This window comes from Phyllostomus hastatus, unplaced genomic scaffold, assembly GCF_019186645.2.
Source record: "Phyllostomus hastatus isolate PE091 unplaced genomic scaffold, TTU_PhHast_1.1 phas_contig_1162, whole genome shotgun sequence".
Classification (NCBI taxonomy): domain Eukaryota; kingdom Metazoa; phylum Chordata; class Mammalia; order Chiroptera; family Phyllostomidae; genus Phyllostomus; species Phyllostomus hastatus.
The window spans coordinates 10597468-10619984 of NW_025333537.1; the positions used below are offsets into that span (position 1 = coordinate 10597468).

General features: G+C 56.3%; 1 protein-coding gene across 1 annotated transcript; it reads right to left on the reverse strand.

Moving 5' to 3' along the window:
* Positions 1–4448: 4448 nt before the first annotated feature.
* On the reverse strand, positions 4449–21505 carry VPS33A (VPS33A core subunit of CORVET and HOPS complexes). The gene is made up of 13 exons (XM_045844836.1): positions 21357–21505; positions 19824–19889; positions 19263–19390; positions 18212–18398; positions 14020–14136; positions 13010–13184; positions 12116–12309; positions 10767–10893; positions 9896–9963; positions 9127–9264; positions 7011–7148; positions 5342–5510; positions 4449–4968 (listed from the first exon to the last, which is right to left on the reverse strand). Exons 1-13 carry the CDS (start codon positions 21456–21458, stop codon positions 4787–4789), a joined length of 1791 nt encoding a protein of 596 aa, XP_045700792.1. The 5' UTR covers positions 21459–21505; the 3' UTR covers positions 4449–4786.
* Positions 21506–22517: the final 1012 nt, after the last annotated feature.

Here is a 22517-nt window from a genome sequence, read left to right on the forward strand (position 1 = left end):
TTCTTGGGCTGGGATCTGGATCTGGGCTCGGAGGACACCGCCGGCTGCCGCATTAGTCTTCATCCCCAGCCCTCTCCTCCCATCCACCTCCTGCATTTTTAATGCTATGAGTGCTGCTAATGGGCAAGTGGAGTCAAGCTTTCTGTTCCCATCACTAGCCCCAGCCCCAGCCCCAGCCGTCCGCTGCTTGGGAGGGGAAGAGGCGAAAGACCCACTCCAGGAGGGGGAGGCAGCAGGCCCTCACTGCAATTCCCCTGGCCCCAAGGCCTGTCAATAGCAGAGCTTGGGGATCTTCACTTTGTGGTCCGGCATGCCAACCCTTCTGCCCCACCAGGATCGCAGGAGTGCCAGGAGGTGGGTCTCGATTTGATCCTGGGCTTATCTCCTTCCCCATTGCGCTCTTGTTCATCTGCCCCGGCCCTGCTGCGCGTCCACGGACGGTAACCATCACAAACCCGCTCTTTCCCTCGATCCCTGCCCAGCCCAGGAAATAAATCCCCTCAGCGCCAGCTGCCGGCTTCCCTCTCCCCATTTCACTCACTCGGCCAAGTCTCCAAGACTCCTGCTCCACGCCGCTCCCGGCTTCCTCCCAATGGGGCGTCGGAAGGCAGCTTGTGTGCACTCCAGCGATCTGGGCAGAGCTGAGGGATTCTCGGGCAGCAGCTGCACTCATCAACTAGGTGTGGTCTAGAGACCAATCACAATCTCCACGTGGTCCCTGAGCTCCCAGGGAGCTGCGCACAGGCGGTCCCAGGCCAGGCGGGGCATTGGCAGCCCTGCCCACCCTCTCCGCCTGGGTCACCACCCCCGCCTGCGGGCTCCCAGGTTGCCTGCAAAGCCTCTGACGTGGATGGGCTGAGCAGGCGGTACACCAGGGGGTATTTCATGCCCCTTCTTGTCCGCCCTCCTACACGCCGTGGCTGGGATTCCGTCCAAATCCTTTTCTGACACTCACGTTCAGAGCAACCCCGTCCGGCTCTCACACTGGAAGAACCACTGTACACATGACGTTCACCACGACCACCCTACTAAGCAAAAGCTGTTGTCACAAAAAAACACGCAAACGTGAGGGTGCGTGCGTGCGAGGGCCGGGAGCGGAGGACCAGGCGCTCCCGAGCGGCTCCAGTTCACAGACTGAGCAGGTCAGACTCGTCATGCCGCCACCTCCCCGATGTGCCTGCTTCCACTTTCGAGTGCCCTCAGAGAGAGGCGAAAAGAAGCAGCTGGGACTGCAGCAAAGACAGAACGGACCCTTTCCCGGACGTGCTAGTGAAAGAAAACGGGAACCATGCCGCTGCTTCTTTTGCTTTTGTACTAGTTTGTAGTCAGGGGTTTTTTGCGGGTTTTTTTTTTTTTTTGACGTTAAAAAAGCAGCAGGCAGTGTGCGCACCAACCCTTTTATCAACATCATCATCCAGAAGCAAATGGCCCTTTAATTCGATCAGCATCTCTTATTATCAAATCATTGCCCGGCCGCAGCTCAGCTGAAAACCAGAGCAGACCATTATCAAGCTGCTCAGGAAGTCGGTCCGTAATTGCTCCCCGAGAGAATTGGTCAACTTCAGGGCTTCCGTGTCCTGCGCAGCCGCAGGGAAGAAAGTGTGGCTAAGATCAGACCCTCGCCCCACGCCAAAGGAACAGACGAAAAGAGAGGCTTTTAAAACAGGCAGACTCTGCCCCGACTGGTGGTGTTCAGCTGGTCAGGAGCGGTCCCACAAAGTCACCGGTTCGATTCCCGGTGAGGGCACACACCTGGGGCTGCAGGTGCAGGCCCCTCAGCGTGGACACAAGAGGCAACCAATCAATGTTTCTCAGTATCGAGTTTCCTCTCTTCCCCTCTGGCTAAAAAATAAATAAAAGTTTAAAAAGAGAGGCCCATGCCCTTCCCCTCCACCTCCCACACCCTTCAAACGGATGTCTCCAGGCAGCTACGCATTCTAGCCTTTGTGGCCTCTAGTCAGCACCTATTTTTGGATATTTTATGACAGCGGAGGAACAAACTGAGAAACATTATGTGGCTTGGAGTTCGTGTGCATTGATTTAGAAATATGAGGATCTGAGAAATGCTACATTGACTCCCTTTTCTCCGACTGTTTGACAAAAAGGCCGCCCCCCCTCCCCCCCCACCCCACTCCCCGTTTTCTCCAGTTCGCCATCATGTTAAACCACACCCGTTAATGCACCAGGCTCGGAGCACCACTCACAGACCATGTGCCGTCTGCATCCCTGCCTCCCTCGCAGCCCCTCCCCCCGTCTGCACTCGGTTCGCTTGGCTATTTTAAAGCATCTCCTCTTGGACCCGACTCTGCTGAATACAAACGCTCCCATCTGGCGGGCCCGGCCGATTGGAGCCGGTCTCCCCTAAGGGCAGGGCTGGAGCGGACGGGGACTCACTAGGGTCTTCCCTTCCCACTTCTCTCCGCGAACTCCGTGCGTGTGCTGGTGTTAACCCGCCTCCTTTCAACCGTTACGCTCTGGTCCTCAGTTAAACCGCAGTTCAAATTCTTCTTTGTCCGTTGGCTGAAATTCAAGTCCATAGCAAGACACAAAACAGTGCCTATGCAGGCTTCTTTATCTACACAGACTCCTTTTTTAGGGGACGGCCGGTATAGCAGAGCTGTCTACCCAGCAGACAAAAGTCCAGACGCGATGTAAACAATCCGCCCTGCCCAGGAATAAACGCACCATTCACATACGCTTTCTCAGTAAGGCCACACTCCCCGGAGACAAAGACGGCCTCAAGTATTAAATGAACGGACACAAAGGCGTATAATATGTAATTATCCACCACTTTCTATTTGCATACAAATGAAGCAATTGATGTGTCCGAGTCTTCGGAGGGATGCACTTTCAGGTGCTGACTGAATGGTGCTCCGAGCAGGCGAGTGCAGGGCCGCGAGTGAATGCGGACACATGAGACGCAGCCGAGCGTCTGTTCACGGGCGAGAAACCCCAGCCGAGGAGACCCGAGCGGACTTGAGAATGGAATCCCATGAGCCAGAAAGGCAGCGGGACAATGCGCACTTGATTCCGCCCGGCGGCGGGGCGGACAGCGGCCAGGGCTGGGAGGTATAAACTAATCTCCCTGGGATAGCGAGGGTCTGAGAAGGGAGTTTCTAAAACAATTGTTCCCATTAAGACCATTTCCAAATACCACGTGCCAAGGCCAATTAAGGACAAACAGATCTTTTAAATTCTATTACCTCTTCTACCCCCCCTTCTTATACTGAACAGATTTTTAAAAAATATATATGGAATTTTGCCCTGACCATGTGGCTCAGTGGGTTGGGAGTCCTCCTGCTAAGTGAGGGGTCACTGGCTGGATTCTCGGTCGGGGCCCAGGCCTGGGCTGCGGGTTTGGTCCCTGGTTGGGATGCGAGCAAGAGGCAGCTGATCAATGTTTCTCACCCTCCCTTTCTCCCTCCTTTCCCCTCTCTCTAAAAATAAACAAAATCTCTAAAAATATGTACAGCATTTCTCTTTCACTTCATAACATGCAATGTGCCTAAGAGAATGCCACTAAAGGAAAAAAATGAGGGAAAACATTGTGGTTGCTAATTAACGACAGACCCTGGGGAGGATTAACCATGGGGCGGGCACTGACTTGGGTCCCCCAGCAGAGAGGGGGACCAGCTCATTTTGCTGGAGACTTGGGCTGTGCAAATGTCAGTTTGGCGTTAGCTCCCCCAGATGCTGGGACGACGCACCCACACCCCGCCTGTCTCTCCCATGGGCTGGCAGTCCCTGCGGGAGGAGTGGCCGCTGTGGCTGCAGGCCTCCAAAGTCATCCACGAGCTGTGTCAGAGGCAGCCAAGGTCACCGGACAAGGGATTAAAGCGGAACTGGGTGTTTTCAATGAAGGCAAACACCAGCGGCTGAGTGTGAGTGGCCACGGACAGCTACGGACATCCGGGTGGTGGTTACCAGGGAGACGGAGCAGCAAGACACTGAAGCAGCAAGGGTGCTGTCACTCAGGGCAGGGCCAGGTGGACGTTGGGCCCACCATGGGCAGGGAACGGCCACCTCGGCGGAGGCACCCACCACTGCAGGGTCTGGGAGTCAGTGACGTCAGTGACGTGTGCTCTGAGCAAGGGTCCTCGGATGGTCCGCCTCTCAGGAAGCTGCTCCTGAGTAGCGCCCCCCCTCCGTGTAAAAAGCCCCGGGCAAGCACCACAGATGCAGCTGATCGGACCGATCACACACTTGGCTTTGGGGAAAGGAGCTCCCCCAGACCTCTCGCTTCGTAGACTCCAACAAGCCAAAGCACAAGGAATCAGACCTGCCTTACTGATTAGGCGGGGCAGAGAGCCGGGGACGCTGGGCATCCCGTGCCCCACTGAGCGGGCAAAGGAAATCTCACCTCGGTGGCCAAACTGTCCCCAGCTCCCAACGCCTAACCACCGCCCTAGGCCTGTGACTTCAAGAAATCTGGCTCTACTTATCAGGGGTTGGACTTTCCACTTTTATTTCCGTTTTTGACCTGCCTGGACCCTGCCTTCTTGTCTGATGAACGGGCCCCATGTGCGTGGCTGTACAGACGATCCATCCCCACTGTCCTCAGCATGTTTCCAGAGGTCTCTCACGGAGGTCCTGAGCTCAGGACACTCACAACTGTTCTCCCCTGTTCTTCTTTTCTGGAGCAGCTAGGAACCCGGAGGAGGAGGAGGAGGGAGAGACCAGCCTAACCGGAGGGGCCGCCCCGGAGGTGCACGCCGCACTCCCTGCCGGCGGCGTCTTCGGCGGGCGGTGCACCCCGCAGCTCGCCGTCCGGCCCACCCCGAGCGCCCTACAGGGGTCTCTCCATCAGGGACTCTATCCAGGTGGCCCCGTTCATCAGTTTGGTGGTGGCGATGACATACTCGGTGCCTCCGTCCTCCAGCTGGGACAGGAAGCGCAGGGCGGCGATCTCGGCGAAGGTCACGCCCCCGAGGAAAAAGACCAGGGTGACCCGGTTTTCTCCCGGCTGACCTGAAATGGCAACGTTTCAGAACTGAGAGCACTGATGAGCTTCTCTTCCCACCTCCTAAGAAACTGCATCGTTTGTGGGAGGAAACGACGTCACACCTGTCTTGGTCAGACAGGTCACGGGAAACTCAGGCACGCGATGTCGCCCCCAGGCGTCTCCTCTAACCTCCGAGATCTCCGCTCCGAGGCGGGGAACCGCCACCCCCCAGGGAACAGCGGGCTCCCGTGCTTACAGGATACAGGAGCAACGGACCCAAGGGCTAGACCGGGCCCTGACTCCCGGGGACCTGACCAACGTGCTTTCCAAAGCAGCTGCGGAGCACACGAGAGCCGCGCCGCCAGGGCGTGGTGGTCCCAGGGCCCGCTGCAGACTCACGTTTCTTCTGCAGCCCCGTAGGCAGGGGCTGCCGCTCCTCGAAGTGGGGGCCCGGGAGGATGCGGAGCACCTCCTCGATGCTGCGCCAGCCGGGCCGGGAGAGCAGCTGCGCCAGCCGCACGCTGAGAGGGGCGTAGCCGCTGTACACGTAGGAGATGTCCGTGGGGTTCTGCCGGCAATCAGAGGGGGGGAGCCTGTGGGCACACAGCCTCAGGGCCACCTAACCGTGGCCTTTCGGCGACCCCAAATTATCTGTTTGAGGCCAAGCCGCAAGCTGCCCTCCGTGTCGCAGCAGCCAGAGGTTCACATCCTTGAAAGGCCACGCAAAGCACCTCTAGGTGCTGACGATGAACATGTGTTACTCGGTTTGGCAAGAAACTTCCGGGAGGGTGACCTGGCAGTCCCACTTGTGGGCACACCTCCTACAGAGGGGCTGGTGCCCGGGAGACTGGCCCAGAGCCCTGACATTAACCGCCACGTCGTCTGAACCCGTGAAAAGCCGGAAGCAACCTGGACTACGATGGACAGAAATCTGTTAAGTCGTAAAATAAGGTGCATTGGCCAAACCGCTATGTAGCTGGTATAAATAGAACTTTGGAACACGAGGTAAGTCACAGGAGGGTCTGCAGGACACAGCGTCCACGGGGGGTGGGGACGGGAGCAGCAGGCCGGGGCAGCGAGGAGAGCCTGACTAACAGATTACGCACGCCGTGCGACCCAGAAACCGAAGTCTCTGCGTTCCAAGCGGGAAAAAACAATCCAACTTTGCCACCGAGAGAGGAGACAATTTAATTATTGGCCTTCATCGCACGGGGCAGCCCAATAAAGTCCCTTATGGAACACCAGGAGGAAAGAGAAGAAAGAAACCGAGGAAGACCGGGACAGACAGTGACGTAAGGCAAAGTGCACCCCGCTTCGCACACCAACGGTGCAGAACGTGCGCACGCATGTACCAGTGTTGGTGCACGCACAGACTCTTTCCGGAAGGGCGAAAACGGGCCGGGGGTAACGGCAGTTGCCCCCGAGGGGGACTGGGCTCAGACGCGGAGGGAACCTAACTCTTCCCTGCCTGCCTCACTCTTGCACGAGCTGACTTTCCACCCCGCTGTGTCTTCTGGGTCCTCTCTGCCCCTCTCCTCGGCCGGCTGAGCCCGGGGCGGACGTGCAGGCCCTAGACCAACGCGTCCCTCGCCCTCTGCTTGGGTCTGGCCCCTGGGAGGCACCAGACAGAAGCCGGTGGGCGGGCAGCAGTGAGGTCAGGGGTTTCTCGCCCGCCCCCCCCCCGCATCCTCCCTGTCCCTCCGCTGGAGGCTGGTTGTCCCTCGACGGGAGGCCTCTCACCCCTCGTCTTGTCGGACAGCAGCCCCCACAGCTCCTCTGCCCAGGTCCGGGACAGCCCCCTCTCCGTGCCCTCCGGCCTCGGCAGGCCCCCCACCCCCTCTTTATGAAACTCTCCCTCAAACCGCCCAGTGTGAGCGCGCCCTCCTGTTTCTTGCCGGGATTCTGCCGGACGGAACACACGAATGCATCATTTTTCCCTGAACATCAGAAAACTGTTTTCAGGAAGGCAGGCGGCTGCGTGGACCGGGCAGCGCATACTGTCACTGTCACCATCACTACCGACTGCTCCCCGGCAGCTCCCCGGGCCGGCGAGAGGGCGGCGCCCCACCTGCTCGTTGACGTCGTCCATCCAGAGGCGCAGGGTCTTCCGGATGGTCGGGTAGCTGTTCCGGCCGCCCGCCTGCGGCTTCAGCAGGCCGGCCTTCTCCAGGCTGTGCAGGGTCAGGAGGTGCTCGTAGCCGTACGTCTGCAAGAGGGGCCGTCCGCCCGGCGTCAGACCGGGGGAGGGTCTCCGCACCCTTCAGAGTGGAGTGCTGCCCGCCCGGCGGTCTGGGGTGCACCCTGGGCACAGGGACCCGCCTGTTCCTCACAGCCAGCCCAGCTCGCTGCCTCGGGAGGGACTTAGAATGCCCGGGGCCCACATCCGTGGGCCCCACCCGAGGGAGCAGCGAGTCAGCCAGCACCGGGCGGCCGACAACACGGCTCTGCACTGCGGAGTCCGCTCCCGCCGGCCCCGCTCTCGCCGCAGGCGCGCGGTGCTGCTGCAGGAGCCCGTGCTCCTCCCCCCGGCTCTAACGATGCTGTGTTCTCTCCGGTTTAGTTTACTGTGAGAACACAGCTCGCGGTACACAGGGCACCCGGGACGTGTCAGCTGACTGTCACGGCATCGGTGGGGCGTCCAGTCTACAGCGGGCTGTAGTGGTCGGGCTCCGGGGGGCGGGCATCCAAAGTTACACGTGAATTTTCAACGCCCGCGCTGCTCGAGGCTGGGCCGTGCGTGTGCGTGTGCGTGTGTGTGTGGGGGGGCACAGTCAGCTCCGGAAAGGAATGAGGCAGGTTTCTACATCCTGATAAGCAAGATCGTGGAGGGGGGAGGGGAAGCAGGGGAGGGTCAAGGGGCGATCGACAGTGATGGGAGGAGACTGGACTCGGGCTGGCGAACACACAGCAATACATGGATCGTGTGTCACAGATCTGTACCCCGAAACCTACGCAGCTGTGTTAACCAGTGTTAGCCCAATAGAGACAACCGAAAAATATCTCGGATATATTCTCAAGGGCAAAAAAATACAGTAATAAAATATTGTGTATATGGTAGAATCGCATTTCTGTGAAAAAACCGTCAGTAAACCACAGGCAACACTCCCACCACGTCTTCCGTGGGGGGGCACCGTTCTGTTCCAGGAGCTCCCCACGCATGGACTCGGTCTTCCTCGTCACAGCCCCACGACGTCGGTGTCCTCATCGCCTCTGCTTCACAGAGAGGAGGTGTACGTAAGTCGCCCGAGGTCACACCGCTACCACCACCACGGGGGCGGGGGGTGCTCGGATCCAGCCAGTCTCGGCCCCCAGACCGCACGTGTAAATGTTTTTTACGTAAAGGAAGAAGGCGATCGCAAGCAGACAAAGCCCACGCTGACCTTGGTCCTAGCTGGGCGGGGAGTGGGGTGCAGGGAGGGTCACATTTTGCTCCGTGTACTTCTGCCTTACACAACAAGGACGTGTGTGGTATTTGTGTAATTTTTTAAAGGGACAACCACCCCCCCCCTCAAAACTGAGCAAACATTTAGCTTTAACAGTAATGTATGTAACTGTGACTGGTAACAGCAGATAAACACTGCCTGAGAGTCTGCAAAGGGAGGGGAGCGGGCAGTTTTACAAGTAAATACTGCGGGGCTCTTCCTTGTTACAAAGTAACACAGGCTCGAGTTCAGTGAGCCTGCTGAGGAATCACGAGAATTGTTACAAAGTAACATGGGCCTGATTTCAGCGAGTCTGCTGAGGAATCAGGAGAACCGCAGGGCTCCCTCCCTCCTTCCAACGCCACCTGGTGCGGCGCGTGGGCCCCGGGCCCCGGTGCCCGACTGCCGAGCTGCGTGGCCTCGGGGGAGGCGCGTGGCCTCGGGGGAGGCGCGCAGCCACCCTGTGCCCCAGCTGTACCACCCAGAGAGCGGGGCGGCTCGGGGGCTGTTGTGGGCATCGGACGGATGACCGCCGGCAGAGCTCTCCCCTGGCGCCCGGTCCCGCTCCACAGACTGGACGACAACGATGGTGATGACGGTGATGACGCAAACACAGCACACGGTGACTGACACCACGGACAACCCCTCCGGGTGTTCAACAGTGTAAAGGACAGCGGAAAGTGTACCGAAACGGCAGATCTGGGAAGTCTTAAAAAAAAATTTTTCTCCCTCGGCAAATCCGTCATTTAACACCACACTGACCTGGAGAACCTCTCGTTTGTAATGATCCAGAACTTTCTGTTTGAGCCCGCTGTTGCACACAGACTGGAGGCAAATCAGTCTCAGCACCTTGATCAGAGGGTGCTTCTGGGCGATGCAGTCCTCGATGTAGCTGTTGACCTGCCGGCGGAGCACAGACAGATGCGCGCCGGCCCCGATCCGGGGCCCTCACGGACTCGGCGCGCGCGACTCTTCTTCAAAACCAGACACAGGAGCTCCGTGGGGGGGCGGCTCCCCTCCCCACATTCCCGAGGCCCCTCCAGGGGCCCTGCTGCCCGCCCCCAGGCACCAGGAGCACCAGGTCCCGAGGCCACGCTCGGCCCCTGGACGCGCGTCTGGACTCCCCTGCCCCTGCGCACCGCCTCCCGGGAGGTGTGTGTGGCCTGGCCCACCCCCACACAGCAGCGAGTTACTGGTAACGGGACTATTTCTAGACAGCAGGCATTTTCAAAGGCTAGATAATTTTAGGTTTAGTAATAGAGACGAATATGTGAAGAAAGTCTTAGACCACGTCTCTCTGAAAGCAAATATCCTCGGCCGCCTACCGCCGCCCTCACAGCCCCGCGGCCTCAGGGGCTGGCCCGGCCTCTCTGCGTCGCAGCGTCACCTGATAAAACGTGCGTGTTCACACTTTGCATTTGCTCTTAAAAAAAGCAACACACTGGAGCCAAAACGGCTGCTTTCCTAGCCATAAATAACCCCGTGCCTGTAAGCAGTCAGTACTCGCTCGACAGCGCCACCCCTCACGCACCTTATCCGTGTCTATTCCAGACATAAACTCCTGCTCCACCGTCAGCTTCTCGAAGAAGTCCTCGGAAGCTGAAACGTGATCAGGAAATGTACAACTCGGAAGTTAAACAAACGCCCATTTATTTGAGCGGAGTGCTTTCACGGACGGCGCGCAGTGAAAGGAGTAAGACACGCCAAAGAGCAAGCAAGCAAAAGGCGGAACCCCCCCCCCCCCCGCCCACCCCATGGGAATCCTGGAAAAGCACGGCCACCCTGCAGCCTGTGCTCCCGCCACACGGAGACGCAGTCGGCCCCGCCCCCCACCTCCATCCCCCACCCCCCGTGCCACCCCCACAGCTCAGAGACCGGTCTGAACAACTTTGCCTCGGTGTCAGTGCAAGCTCTTTCCCCCAGACAGAGTACTTCATCATCAGAGTCCACCCGGTTTCGACTGGTTTCCATCAACAAGGGGAGACCCGACTGGCCGGCACTGCACTGTATTTAAGAGTCGGACTGTGCTTCACAATGCAGGGCCCCGACCGGTCTCCGACCAGCTGTTACAGCCCGAGTTGTAATGAACACACTTGCCTTCGGCCTAACACACACCATCCGCACTCTTTCAAAACACTCACCGCATGCTAGCTACCGATTCTGCAGAAAGTTCAAGCGAAAAACAGCAACAGAAACATCACCCTGCTCTAATTAAATAATCCTCAACAACATGGGATTGCATCGTAGGATTACCTCACTGCAATAGTGAAAAGAAACGTGTTACCCACGAACGGCACACGTTTAACTGGGACCCTCTGTGCACGTGATGGACAAGGAGGACCAGAGTGGTGGTGCCAGGGGCCAGACCGACCCCGCGACCCCGCGACCCCGCGGACACTCACTCGTGACGTCTTTGATCAGCTCCGCGATCGAGGTGTGGTTGGCCAGCGAGCCCCTGGCCGCCTGCATGTGGGGCAGCTGGGACACGAACTGCTTGATCTCCCCCACCGTCTTGGCGTGGTGCCTCTCCTGCAGCGGGCGGAGCCACGGAGAAGGGGGGACGCTTTGGGAGCTCTGTTCTCCGCAGAGCTCAGTGACGTTTAGTTCATTTTCACGTGACAGAATCCCAAATGAGCCCGGGCCTGACCCAGCTCCCACGTCACGCGGAGAAGCAGAGGAGGGGCGTTCGCCGGGCCGGGCCGCAGCGTTAGTGCGCCGGCAGAGAGCAACCGCCGGTGGCGTTCCCTCCCGAGGCACCGGCCCCCTCTGGGAACAGGCTTTGTGGGCATCTGAGTGTGCGTGGTGGTGGGGGGGGGTCCTGGGGAAACCACAGACATTTCGGAGGAAAACACCAAACTGAAAACAGTGTGTTAAGAGGGGAACATAAACGCCAGAAAGTTCCCTCTATAACAGGAAGAAAAAATCCATGCTTCCTACGGAACCTCAAACTTGAATCGTCCATGAACAAAGTGAACCTTGCTTAGTGACAAAGTGTTTTCCCCCCACAAAACGGAATCATTTAGACCAAAATAATTTGAGAAATGTGAAAATCAATTAATGAATATAATGTCTAAGAAAGAAGAAATCTACAAATACAGACTCGGGGGGGGAAACTAGTTTTCAAAAACTCTCCAAGTTTCCGTCTGTAAAGTCCAAGTACTCAGCCCACCAGCTGGCCGACCTCCCGCCTCCCACACGGGCCGAACCCGGGACCCGAACCCGGGACGGGGCGGGAGGCAGCGCGGGGGCGACAACGAAGCCGCTAAGGAAAAAGCCCCAGGCCCTGGGGCCCTCGCTGTCATTATCGCCCAGCTCGTCCTCCGCAGGGTCCCCCTCGAGGGCCTGTCGGCCAGACTTGGGGTTCTCACCCCCGACTGCAAGTCCTATCACGAGGATCTTCTATTCGCAGCGCGGCTGGCCTCCTCTCGAGGAAGGCAGGGGAGAACGAAAAAGAAGGGAAACGAATGTTTCTGACACAAGGTGGTGAAGTGCAGACACTGTCCCGAGCCCCAAAGAGGGTGGGGTCGGTGGGGGTGGAGAATATAACAAAAGCCCTTTTCTCACGGGCCTGGGACACAGCTGGAAGGAAGCCCGTGTGGCCCAACAGGGCGGTGGGCAGTTTCCGAGGACACGAGGTGGCCACCGCGCTGAGGCTCTGCCCTGCCTGGATCTGTGGGCGGCCCCCACCGCCCGGGTGATGGGCAGTCCAGCCTGGGACGAGCGCGGCAGCAGGACCAGGGAGCCGGCTCACCTCGAACGCCGCCGAGATCACCTTGGCTTTCTTGCTCAGCACGGAGCCCACGGCGTTGAAGTTCTTGTCCCGGATCTCGGCGTACAGCTCCTCTGCGGAATTCAGCTGCAGCTTCTTGGCCTCCGTGGGAAGATCCTTCCCGCCGTCGCCCTGCTTCTTGGGCGCGAATTTCTCCGGCGGTAACTTCACGTAACCTGGGCGACAGGGGCCGTTACCAAAACACGGTGCCCAGTGCTCTGGAGGCTTTGATTTTCCCACAAAGCACACTCTGACCGTAAACAAGAAAGTCAGGACTCTTATTAAAATTTTCTCCAGTTCTAAACGCTGCCAGCAACCAGCAAACATCGTGTGGGCCCAAACCAAACCGCCCGCGTCTGGGACCCCTGACTGACAGTCTGGGGAGCCTGAACCCCCGCAGGCGTCCATCGAGGGTCCCCGACCTCCGTGCCAGTCTCGCCCCTGGATTCCCGTCCCCCCTGCCACGTTCTCTGCTTTGGCCGGCCGGTCACCCCCACCCCTGCTCTGCCCGGCTGCCTGCCCGTCGCCAGCAGCCCTCTCTCCAACCCCTCCCCAAGGCCACCTCGCCCACGGCTCTCCCGCAGGACTGCCGGCCGCGAGGCCCTGTCCTCTCCAAACTGCAGTGTCTCTGGTAGCCAACCCGGGGCGTCTGCTCACAGGGGACAAGCACAGTCCTCCCCTGCACGGCCTGCCAGCCCCCGTGTGACCGACAGCTCGCCCGGACGCTGCCTACCTCTAGTGTCTAAGAGTCAAAAACAGTATTTTTGTATTTTCAGTTATTGTCATTTATATGCAAAGAAAGCACCTTAAAAAAATGACCTTCTGGATGTTTTTATCAGGCGACCTATTGGTAAAAACAGACGGCAGCTGACTCACTGTTCTGGATGCCGTAAATCTCATCGATGAGCCCTTCGTACGTAAGCTGAGTGGCGAGAGGTGTCAACAAATCCACGTTTCGGTCGAGCAGCAAGAGGTTATCGAAAACGGGGAATATTGCATTCTGGCTCCCTGTAAACTCTCTCTTCATCCTGATCATCATATTGGCCACTTGCTGGAAACAAAACATTGGATCAGGCGGGACCCTCCTGGGAATTGGCCGGTTTTGAAATTCAGCTAAAAACAGGAAGACAGTCAAAGAAGTAAAGAAAGAGAAAACCCGCGGACCGGCGAGGCCGGTGAGAAACGCGCAGCCGCAGACACGCGTGCTCTGCCCGCCGGGCGTCCCAGCGCTCGGGCCGCTGCTCCTGCGCTTCCGTTCCCGCCCGCTGCCGCCATTCTGGCCGCCCGTCCCGGAATGCCGCCGTGGACATGCACTAGGGAGCACCCAGCCCCGCTCCCACGGGAATCACGGGGCGAGGTGCCTGCGCGCTCTGGGCAGACGGGACCTCGTTTCGCGTGTTTCCGTTTGAAGACGCTTTGTAAGAGCAGGTGCTGGTGGTGCACTGTCGTCACTCATGCCCGAGTGCAGCTAACCTAACACTCCGGGGCGCTAGACAGCACGTTGGCCCTGCGCTCGGGAGCTGTTTTAACAGCAAAATCACCAATGACGGGCACAAAGATGCAAAAAAAAGTGTGGCATTAAGTAGTGCACGGCCCCATTTAGCGGCAGAAAGGATGCTGTTTACAGTAGGAGCCGAAACGAGGGCAGAGCATTGCTTTGCTCAGCTCCGGCTGCCCACGAGCACGCTGGGCACCTCAGAGTCTTTGCTGCTCTGGGCAAGTCCACAGAACACGCATGCGATTGGGGTTATGAATACACTGTAATGAGTAGGCGAGTTCCCAAATAGAAAGGATCGACCAGGCTTGCTTGTAAATGGCTTCCCGCTCCTGCCCCCCCCAGGGTGCCGGGGGGCCCCCCTTCAGCACCGGACGGGCAAGTCTCTCACCCTCGCGCACTCTCCTTTCCCGAAGATCTGGGGGATGGTCCCGTACAGGGCCTGCAGGGTCATCAGCCCCTTGGCTGCGTGGTACAGGCTGGTCTGGTCGCTCTCCAGGTAGCACTCCTGCGGGGAGGAAGGGCCGGTCACCGTCAGACCCCGGTCATCCAGGCGCCTGCCTCCGTCTGGCACTGGGCCTTGGCAGTGGGCAAGACCGTTTCCACCCTGCTGGGGACGCAGGAGGCGGGACCCAAGTCCCTTGTAGAAAGCTGCTGTTTGGCACTTCAGGCCACGAGGCCAACAGCTCGGCAATCAGGGTGCAGCCGTGGAAGCAACTCTCCCGGGGCAGAACCTTCTGGAAGAAAAGTGTTCACCAGGCACGCCAGCTCTCAGTTGACCAGCTCTTGCACAAATTACTGATGAACAGAGACTCACACGGTTCTCTCAGTGGCCGTGGTGAGTGTAAACTTTGGGGGGACATTTGGGGACGGCCACAGGCTAATGTGCACAAACGCATGAATTCTCTGACCCCCCGAGTCCCAGACGACCACACAGAAGGACACTTCACATTCTCACAGGCACTCGGCAGGTCTGCACACGCACCAACAGCCGTAACAGCGTGAGAGAGGGGAAAGGACGGTTGAACAACTTTTAAAGCATGATCTTGTTTTTGGAAACTGTGTTTCACTTTATAAAATACACAAAGTGTATTTTGGTAAGTATACAAAAATGCACCTTTTTCCGCATTGTAAAATAGCTAAAAAGAGATGCAGAACCAGCTGAGAAGGGAGAGAGGGAAGCGATCAGCTCGGACACGAGAGGGTGAGGGCGCGGGTTCTGGGCGCGGGGGCCCTGATGCGACCCCACGACCCCACCCCGCCGCTGTCACTTCCCAGCCGGCCCCGAGGCAGCGAGGCAACCTCTCTGTGCCTCGGTGATTCCTCTGCAGAAGGGAGCATACTGCACACACCGTAAGGGCTAAATGGGAAAAACGCTTATCAGCGTAGCTTGAGGTTTAGCACCTGAAACGTGTTCAGTGCTTAATAAATGTTAGCTTTGGTTGGAAGTTAGATGCGTATTTTACAACCTCCATCCACTCACTAACACTCTCTAGTCTCCAGAGCCAGAGGGGGAGGGGACAGGGACGGCCGAGGGGTCAAGGAAGAGAGGGCGGCTGGCTCTTCCCAGTCTGCATGTGCCTTACTGTTCTGCTGAGCACAACAGGCCAAAACCAGGAATGGCTACAGACGTACTTTCTGCCAAAACTACCTCACACTCCTCCCGGGAGCAGAGATACGAAAAAGTTCAAGAAAAATTACCAGGGAACATATCTCAAAAGAGCATTCATGTTTGTTTGTTTTTTAACTTAAAAGTTCTATTAACACCAACACATTTTTTACGTCTGTTTTTTTAAAGAGATATAAACGTTACTTCTAACTTTGCTCTAATGTGATTGGCAGTGGGGTGATTGTTTGTATCAATATCTTAACTCTATTTGGCTCGTGCAAACTTCCACGTGGTGTTTCAAGCCAAGAGTATCTTGGGAGGGCCAAAAGCTAATGCCTATCAACATTTAAATAAACATAATTTGCCCTGGCTAGAATAGCTCAGTGGATTGAGCATGGGCCTGTGAACTAAAGGGTCACTGGTTCAATTCTCAGTCAGGGCACATGCCTGGGTTGCAGGCCAGGTCCCCAGTACAGCGCGCGTGGGAGGCAACCACACACTGATGTTTCTTTCCCTCTCTTTCTCCTTCCCCTCCCCTCTCTCTAAAACCAAACAAAGTCTTTAAAAACAAATACATACACATAATTTTTGACCTTGCAAAGTTCTTTTTTGAATTGTCTTTACAAAGGCCACAGATTTTGTATGTACTGGTTTTCACACGTACACACTGAAGTCACACCACGCTTAGCACCGTCACCGAGCATCGGACAAGGCAGCATTCTAGCCCCCGAGTCCCGCTTGGTGCACCGACGGAGACGGCCCTCACCGCGTCCTGAAAGCGCGGGCAGGTCCCGAGTGCCTCCGGCCCCAGGCACGCTCGCTGTTTAAAAAGCTCGCGACCAAGCGAAACGCGGCTCCTCCAGAAACCAGGTTTGAAGGGAGCGCAAGCCAGAACTCGTCGTGTTACCATCCAGGCAACAAGCTGGATCTCTAGACGGGATCCCTCAGTGGACATACAAAGCCCAGGGCTCCACGACCTGCGCCGAAAATAGCTCTGCGCTTCCTTGCCAGCCCCCGATTCAATAAACAGGAGCCAGTCCCGGACGGCCCTGGTCGTGCCGGGGCTCGCCCTCCACAGCTGCGGCTGATTCACACTCACTACGCGGACGGGAGTTAATTATACGTGAGGACATCGTTAGAGACGCGTGTGAAGTGAACGTGGCAACACGTGCACCCCAGCATCTGGGCGCTGGGTATGTGGGCGCTCCCGGCACGGTTCTTCCAACCGCTCCGTATGTTTGCGGTTTCTCAGGAAAAACGCGGAGGAGAAACCCGCGCCGTCGCCGGAGGAGACTCAGTGCGGGCAAACCCGCGGGGAGCAAGCGCGGCGGGACAGAAGGGACCGGAAACTCCGCGTTACCAGACGAGCCCCTCACGCCGCCGCCGAGGGCTGCCCAGGTTACCTCGCACGGTGGTGACCATTGTGACAACCTGCCGGGGGACAAAACGTTTCACACGATGTCCTGCAGGACACCAGTGCTTCTCAAGAGTTCTGGTCTCCAGCCCTGGCTGCTGTGGTTCAGTTGGTTGGGCACGGTCCCACGGACGGAGGGGTCACGGGTTCGATTCCCCGTCAGGGCACATGCCTAGGTTGCAGGCCAGGTCCCCAGTGGGGGACATTCGAGAGGCAACCAATCAATGTTTCTCTCCCTCTTTCTCCCTCCCTTCCCCCTCTCTGAAAATAAATGTAACACATCTTTTTTTTTTTAAAGTGGGAGGGGATGAGCTGCAGCTGCATAAACTATTTACGGGGTGTTAGTCTCAGTTTCTGTCTCCGTAAGTTCTCAGTCTCCGGAACACAGGCTGGCCGTTCCTCGCAGTGCTCAGCACGGAGTTCAGCCACGGAGCCCGGCCGTTCCCCTCGCAGGTGCGTCTACGAGAAATGAAAACACACACGCACAAAGCCCCGCGTGACTGTCCACGGCGTCACCGTGGACGAAAGGTCGCCAGCTGTCCACCACAGATGAACGACAAACAAAATGTTGGACGCCATCACGATGGAATGCTATCTGGCAACAAAAATCAGTGAGGCAGTGATACATGCTGTAACACGCTATAACACACTGTAACACAGGGGAACCTGGAAAACGTGATGCTAAAAAAAAAAAATAGCCAGACACAAAAGACCACATATGCTAAGGTTCGCTGCTAACAAATTTCTAGAATCGGCAGGTCCACACAGGCTGCAATACACGAGTGTTGCCAGACGCTGGGGTGGGGGGGTGGGAAGTGGCTGCTAATGGCAGTGGGTTTCTCTGGGGACGACAGAAATGTCCCCGAATCAGACAGCGGCGAGAGCGGCACAACTCCGTGAGGACACTGAGGACGCTGCTGAACAGCACATTGAACAAGGGGGAATCTCTGCTATGTGAGCTGTGCCTTAATAAAGCGATTACTAAAAGATTTAACTCCCTTGGAAACGTCCACATGATAAAAGGTATCACAATGTAAGTTAAAAGACAAGCCACACACTGCAGAAGATACTTGCAGCTTTTGTTTTAAAGATTTTTATTTACTAATTTATTTTTAAAGAGAGGGGAAGGGAAGGAGGGAGGGAAACATCCATGTGTGGTTACCTCTCGTGCGCCCCCTACTGGGGACCTGGCCCGTACCCCAAGCACATGCCCTGACTGAGGGTGGAAATGGTGACCCTTTGGTTTGCAGGCCCGGGCTCAATCCACTGAGCTATGCCAAACAGGGCTACACTTGCAGCTTTTAAAATCCACAATGGTTAAGTATCTAGAATATAGGAGTATAAAGAATTCCTCAAACAGGAAAAATGAGCAAAGAAAATGAACAAAGCACTTTGCAATTCTCTGAAAAGAAAAACCTTAAACGTTAGTACACCTATGAAAAGTCTCAGCTTCCCAGTAACCAAGGAAATGCACATGAAAACAACAGCCTTGACGCTGTCACCCTCATAAGCTTAGCCCAAGTTCAAGTCCGACGATAAAAAAGAAAGCGCCAAACTTACTCTGAAGGCGCCCTCCGACTCCATGGACAAGAGGTCCCCGTCAAAGGGGATGAGGTCCAGGCCGTACTCCTCCCTGTGGATGAAGGAGCCCAGGACGCCCAGGTCCTTCAGCCGCTGCTCGCACAGCAGGCTGCGCCGGGGCACGAACAGGATGTGGAAATCCCTCGCCGGGCCCCGCCTGTCTTCGCTGCAAAGGAAGTGCCGTCTGTCAGCTCGGACGCTCTCCGGGGTCACAGGCCATGCTGCATCTGTTACCCCGAGCCCAGTCCTACGCCAGGTACGCAGCAGGCGCTAAATAAATGCTGTCTGCTTCAAGACACCAGTATTGACTTTCCGACCCCCGCTGCTGCAGTCGCTCTGTTTTTTTTCCTCCCTGACGGGAAAGCGGCATCGATCCCCAGACGACTTCGTAATGCATTTTCTAGCTTCCTCTTAAACTATTTATGGGGCATTAAAGCTCTCAGGTTTATTGACCCAGGATATCTGTGTCCTCCTGACAACAAACCAATGCAGCGATACAGAGCCTTAAATTAAAGCGGAAGATCACGCCTGACTCCCACCTCTGCTCTCCTGATCGGTGAACCTCCCAAAATAGCGCATTTGCTTTTAAGGTTTCCGGGGCCACATCGACCAACCGCACCGCAGAGCGCAGGCCGGGCCGGGACAACTTCCTCCGCAGAGGGATGCGGCATTAAACTGTACTCAGCTCTGACCTACTCTGCTTATGAGATTCAAGCACAGTGTGTTCAGTGTATCGAAAAAATAATCATTAAAGGCTTTTCTGTTTAATGAGGGTCCCTGCACTGATACAGGTCCAAACAGTCTGCTGTCCTATAAACAGCAGGGTTACTCGATGACCCCGCTCTCCAGCTGTTTGAACAGTTTCAGGTTTTGCATCCCCCCCCTTATCCTTTCCCGCCTGCCCCGGTTTCCCGAAGACCACCTTCCCACCCACTGGCCAGAGAAGGGAGTTGCAATGAGGGGGCCTGGCACCTTAACACCAGCGGAAGGGCCAACCTCTGGTGGACCCACCACAAGCTCTGGGAAATACCTGAGCACGTTTTCAGCGATAATGTCCATCAGTTCTAGCCTGGGTCTGACAAAAAAAATAATATTCTTCACGTCAGCTGCCGGCAAACGGCTTCCTTTCAGGGTGAACATTTTTTCCACTTCGTGCTCCTGGGAAAACACACACACGAGAGGTCAACAAGGAGCCCGTCTCCGCCGATCGCACCCAGACTCAGTGGTTACCCACTCCCGGTCAAATGCACTTGATGCTGAGTTTTCCAAACTTGGATTCTCCAAAGCCAGATGTGCAAAGCCCCACGTTTCAGGATGACGCCACTGCTCACTGCATCGGAATTCACATGACCCTCACACGATGAACTATCAGAGACACCAGGTCACGGTCACCTAAAGCAATGCTAGTAATTTCCCTGAGATGAGAGTCGGTATAGCATCGCAGGCCAAAGGACCACTGTACACAAAATGTTAGTCACAGTGAATGCCAGTGTTCAGAAAGGCCAAACAAGAGAAAATGTAAAAATCCTCCTGTTACTGCTAAAAGTGCAGAATCCTCAATCCCCGAATAAAACCCGAACAGCTCGTTTACCTTCAGCAGGGAGTACTGCGCGATCAGCCCAAACGGCCCTGTGAGGTATTCATCCCACACTATTGCCTGTAAGAGGAGAGAAGCATTCTCTTACTACAGTTAATTTCAAGAATCTCGACAATAGCAGCAGCAAACAGCAGTTACACAGAGTAGGGCCATCTGCTTCCAACTCCGAATTAAGCAGGCTCCAAATTTAACAGGCTCCGACCACACTCATACCCTGCGGGCCTAAAGAGAAATGGCAAGGGCGAGCGAAGCTCCTGCTGGGTCCGGGGGGAGTTCGGACTTCACCCCTGCCCCCAGCGGAGAGAAGGACCTGAGCTTCACTGCGTGTCTGTGATTCGACTGAACCACTCGTTAACTGCCAATGGCAACAGATCCATCTGGCATTGCATGTGTAAGCATCATATCATCATCCAGTGACATAAAATTAAAACCTCCAAGGCAGGTATTACAAATCTTACTTTGACAAAAGAAGAAACTGTAAAAGGCTCACGAAACGTTAAGTAACACGTCCAAGGACAGCATAAGGAGTCAGGCCTCCAACTCAAGGACGTAACACCTCGAGGGCCACTGCTCTGAGCTTCTGGGGAGCCTGTGTCCTGCTCCAGTCCGGGGTCATTGCTCTTTCCTTGAACAGGTACTTGTACTGAGATCACTGCAGGGGACGTTTCGTTGTGAGAAATACTGCAGAGAGATCCCTGGGGCACTGTCCCCACTTTCCCAACGGTCAGGTTTTACAAAACGGTCAGGTTTTACAAAACGGTCACTACAATATCGCGGCCAGGATGCTGACGTGGGTCCAACCCAGCATCCTGTGCCGACTTCAGCATCATTTCCCGAGCTCGAACTGGGGTTGGCCTGCTTTCTTCTTACCTCGCTGGCTGCTAGCGCCCACGCTACCTCTCTCGGGGTTCCTACTCTTTCCAAGACTGACTCCCGAGCTTCCTCCGTTCTCCTCTTCTGTTCAGAGTGTGCTGCCAGTTATTTAGGGAGACTAAGAAATCCTAAGGGGAGAGGTAATATCGCTCAAAAGAAATTCTACCAAGTCCCCGACCTGCCGTGTCTGATTCCGTGGTGAGCTGGATGCTAGTAAAGGTCTAACAGGAGACCCCGTGTTATTTTTGAAGGTAACTACAACTTCTCTCATAATCCCTGCAAGCAGCAGGGTAAGGGGTTGGTGCTTCAGAGACTCTCCAAGGTGTGAGTTGTAAGGACCCGGGTGATCGCTGCAATGAATGACACCGTCCCCCTTCCGGGCCGGCGTCCCAGGGGGCGCCGTCCTGCCCCTGGGGACCTGAAGAGCACCCGACATATAAGCTGGTTCACGGGGGCTGAGACACCACGGTGGCTCACTCGGCTGCCACGCAGACTCCGGGCTGTCGGCCCCAGGTCCCACCAGAGGGCCCCTCTCGCCGCCCCACCGGTCCCGCCTGGACCAGGAACCTCAGACGCCTGGAGCTCTGGCGGTCGCACCGGATGAGGCCAGGCCGGACCGGGTTCCAGGGCGCTGTCCCCGCCGCCGTCCCTCACCTTGCTTCCCGCGCACTTGTCCAGGAATTCGCGCAGCTCCCGGCGCACCGCCTCGCGCAGCACGTTCAGGTTCACTCGGCCGTAGGACAGGTGCGCCGCCATCTTGCCCCGCCGCCCACCAATGCCCCCCACCAGTGCCCCCCAACCCAGACGCGTCTGTTCTGCTTCTAAGCGAGGCCAATAGTCGCGGTCACGTGACAGCAGGTTCACGTGACCCCGGCTGCTCGCAAACCCGGAAGCCTGAACGGGGGACGGGCAGGCGTCCGCGACTCGAAGCCGCCCTAGCGCCACCTTTTTTTTCCCCACTGAAGCTGCCTCAGTCCCGGCGGAATCTTTGGGCGCTGAGAATTGAGTTTAGTTTAAAAGCGGGGACAGGATCTTGCTAGCCCCGTTTAAACTCTAGAAATCGCCCTTTCTTCTTAGTAGCAAGCCTACCCGCTGTAGGTAATTGGAAGGTAAAGGTGAATGGGAACGTTTAAATTATAGCCATCCAAAAGGTCCTTAGCTTTGCTCTTGTGGGTTGTGGGCTAGGATTTACAAAAATAGCTAGGGTCTGAAGGAACCTTGAGTGACTGAACTCTTCCTAGTAGACTTTTAATGTATTTCACGCAAATGCTATCCGATGTGGACTCCGGGTCTCCCCACTTGCATCATCAATAAAATTCGCGTGTTACCTTGTGAGTTGTGGCTGTCGTAAGGTAGTGTAATTCACATAAAGAGCTTTTCAATGTGCCTGGGACTTAATTGCTCAGTAAACACTGTTTTAGGACGATCTATGCGTTTCAGTACTTGGGGGTAGAAATCGGCTATTCGGGATCTGGTGAGAGGATTGAAAACATTTGTCTTGGAGTGCAAGGTCTTTTGTGCTCTTTGTTAATAAGACTCGCTTAGCAATTACCGTGGAGTCTGAGGAAGCAAAGAGCAGACTTGGGGGATTGTTAGAAAGACCATCGTACGTATACACATGCTTCCACTCTCAATTGCATGATCCACCCAAGACACTTAGGTTTTAAAATAACTTGTTTCCACTCACGCAGACTGTTGCACGCCCTGCTGTTCAACCTATCACCAATTCTTTTCACCGGTGCGAGTTTTTGCTCAACAGAGAATGTGTCTGTTTTTAGCACCGTCTGAAAGAACAAATGCTGAGCTAAACAGGCC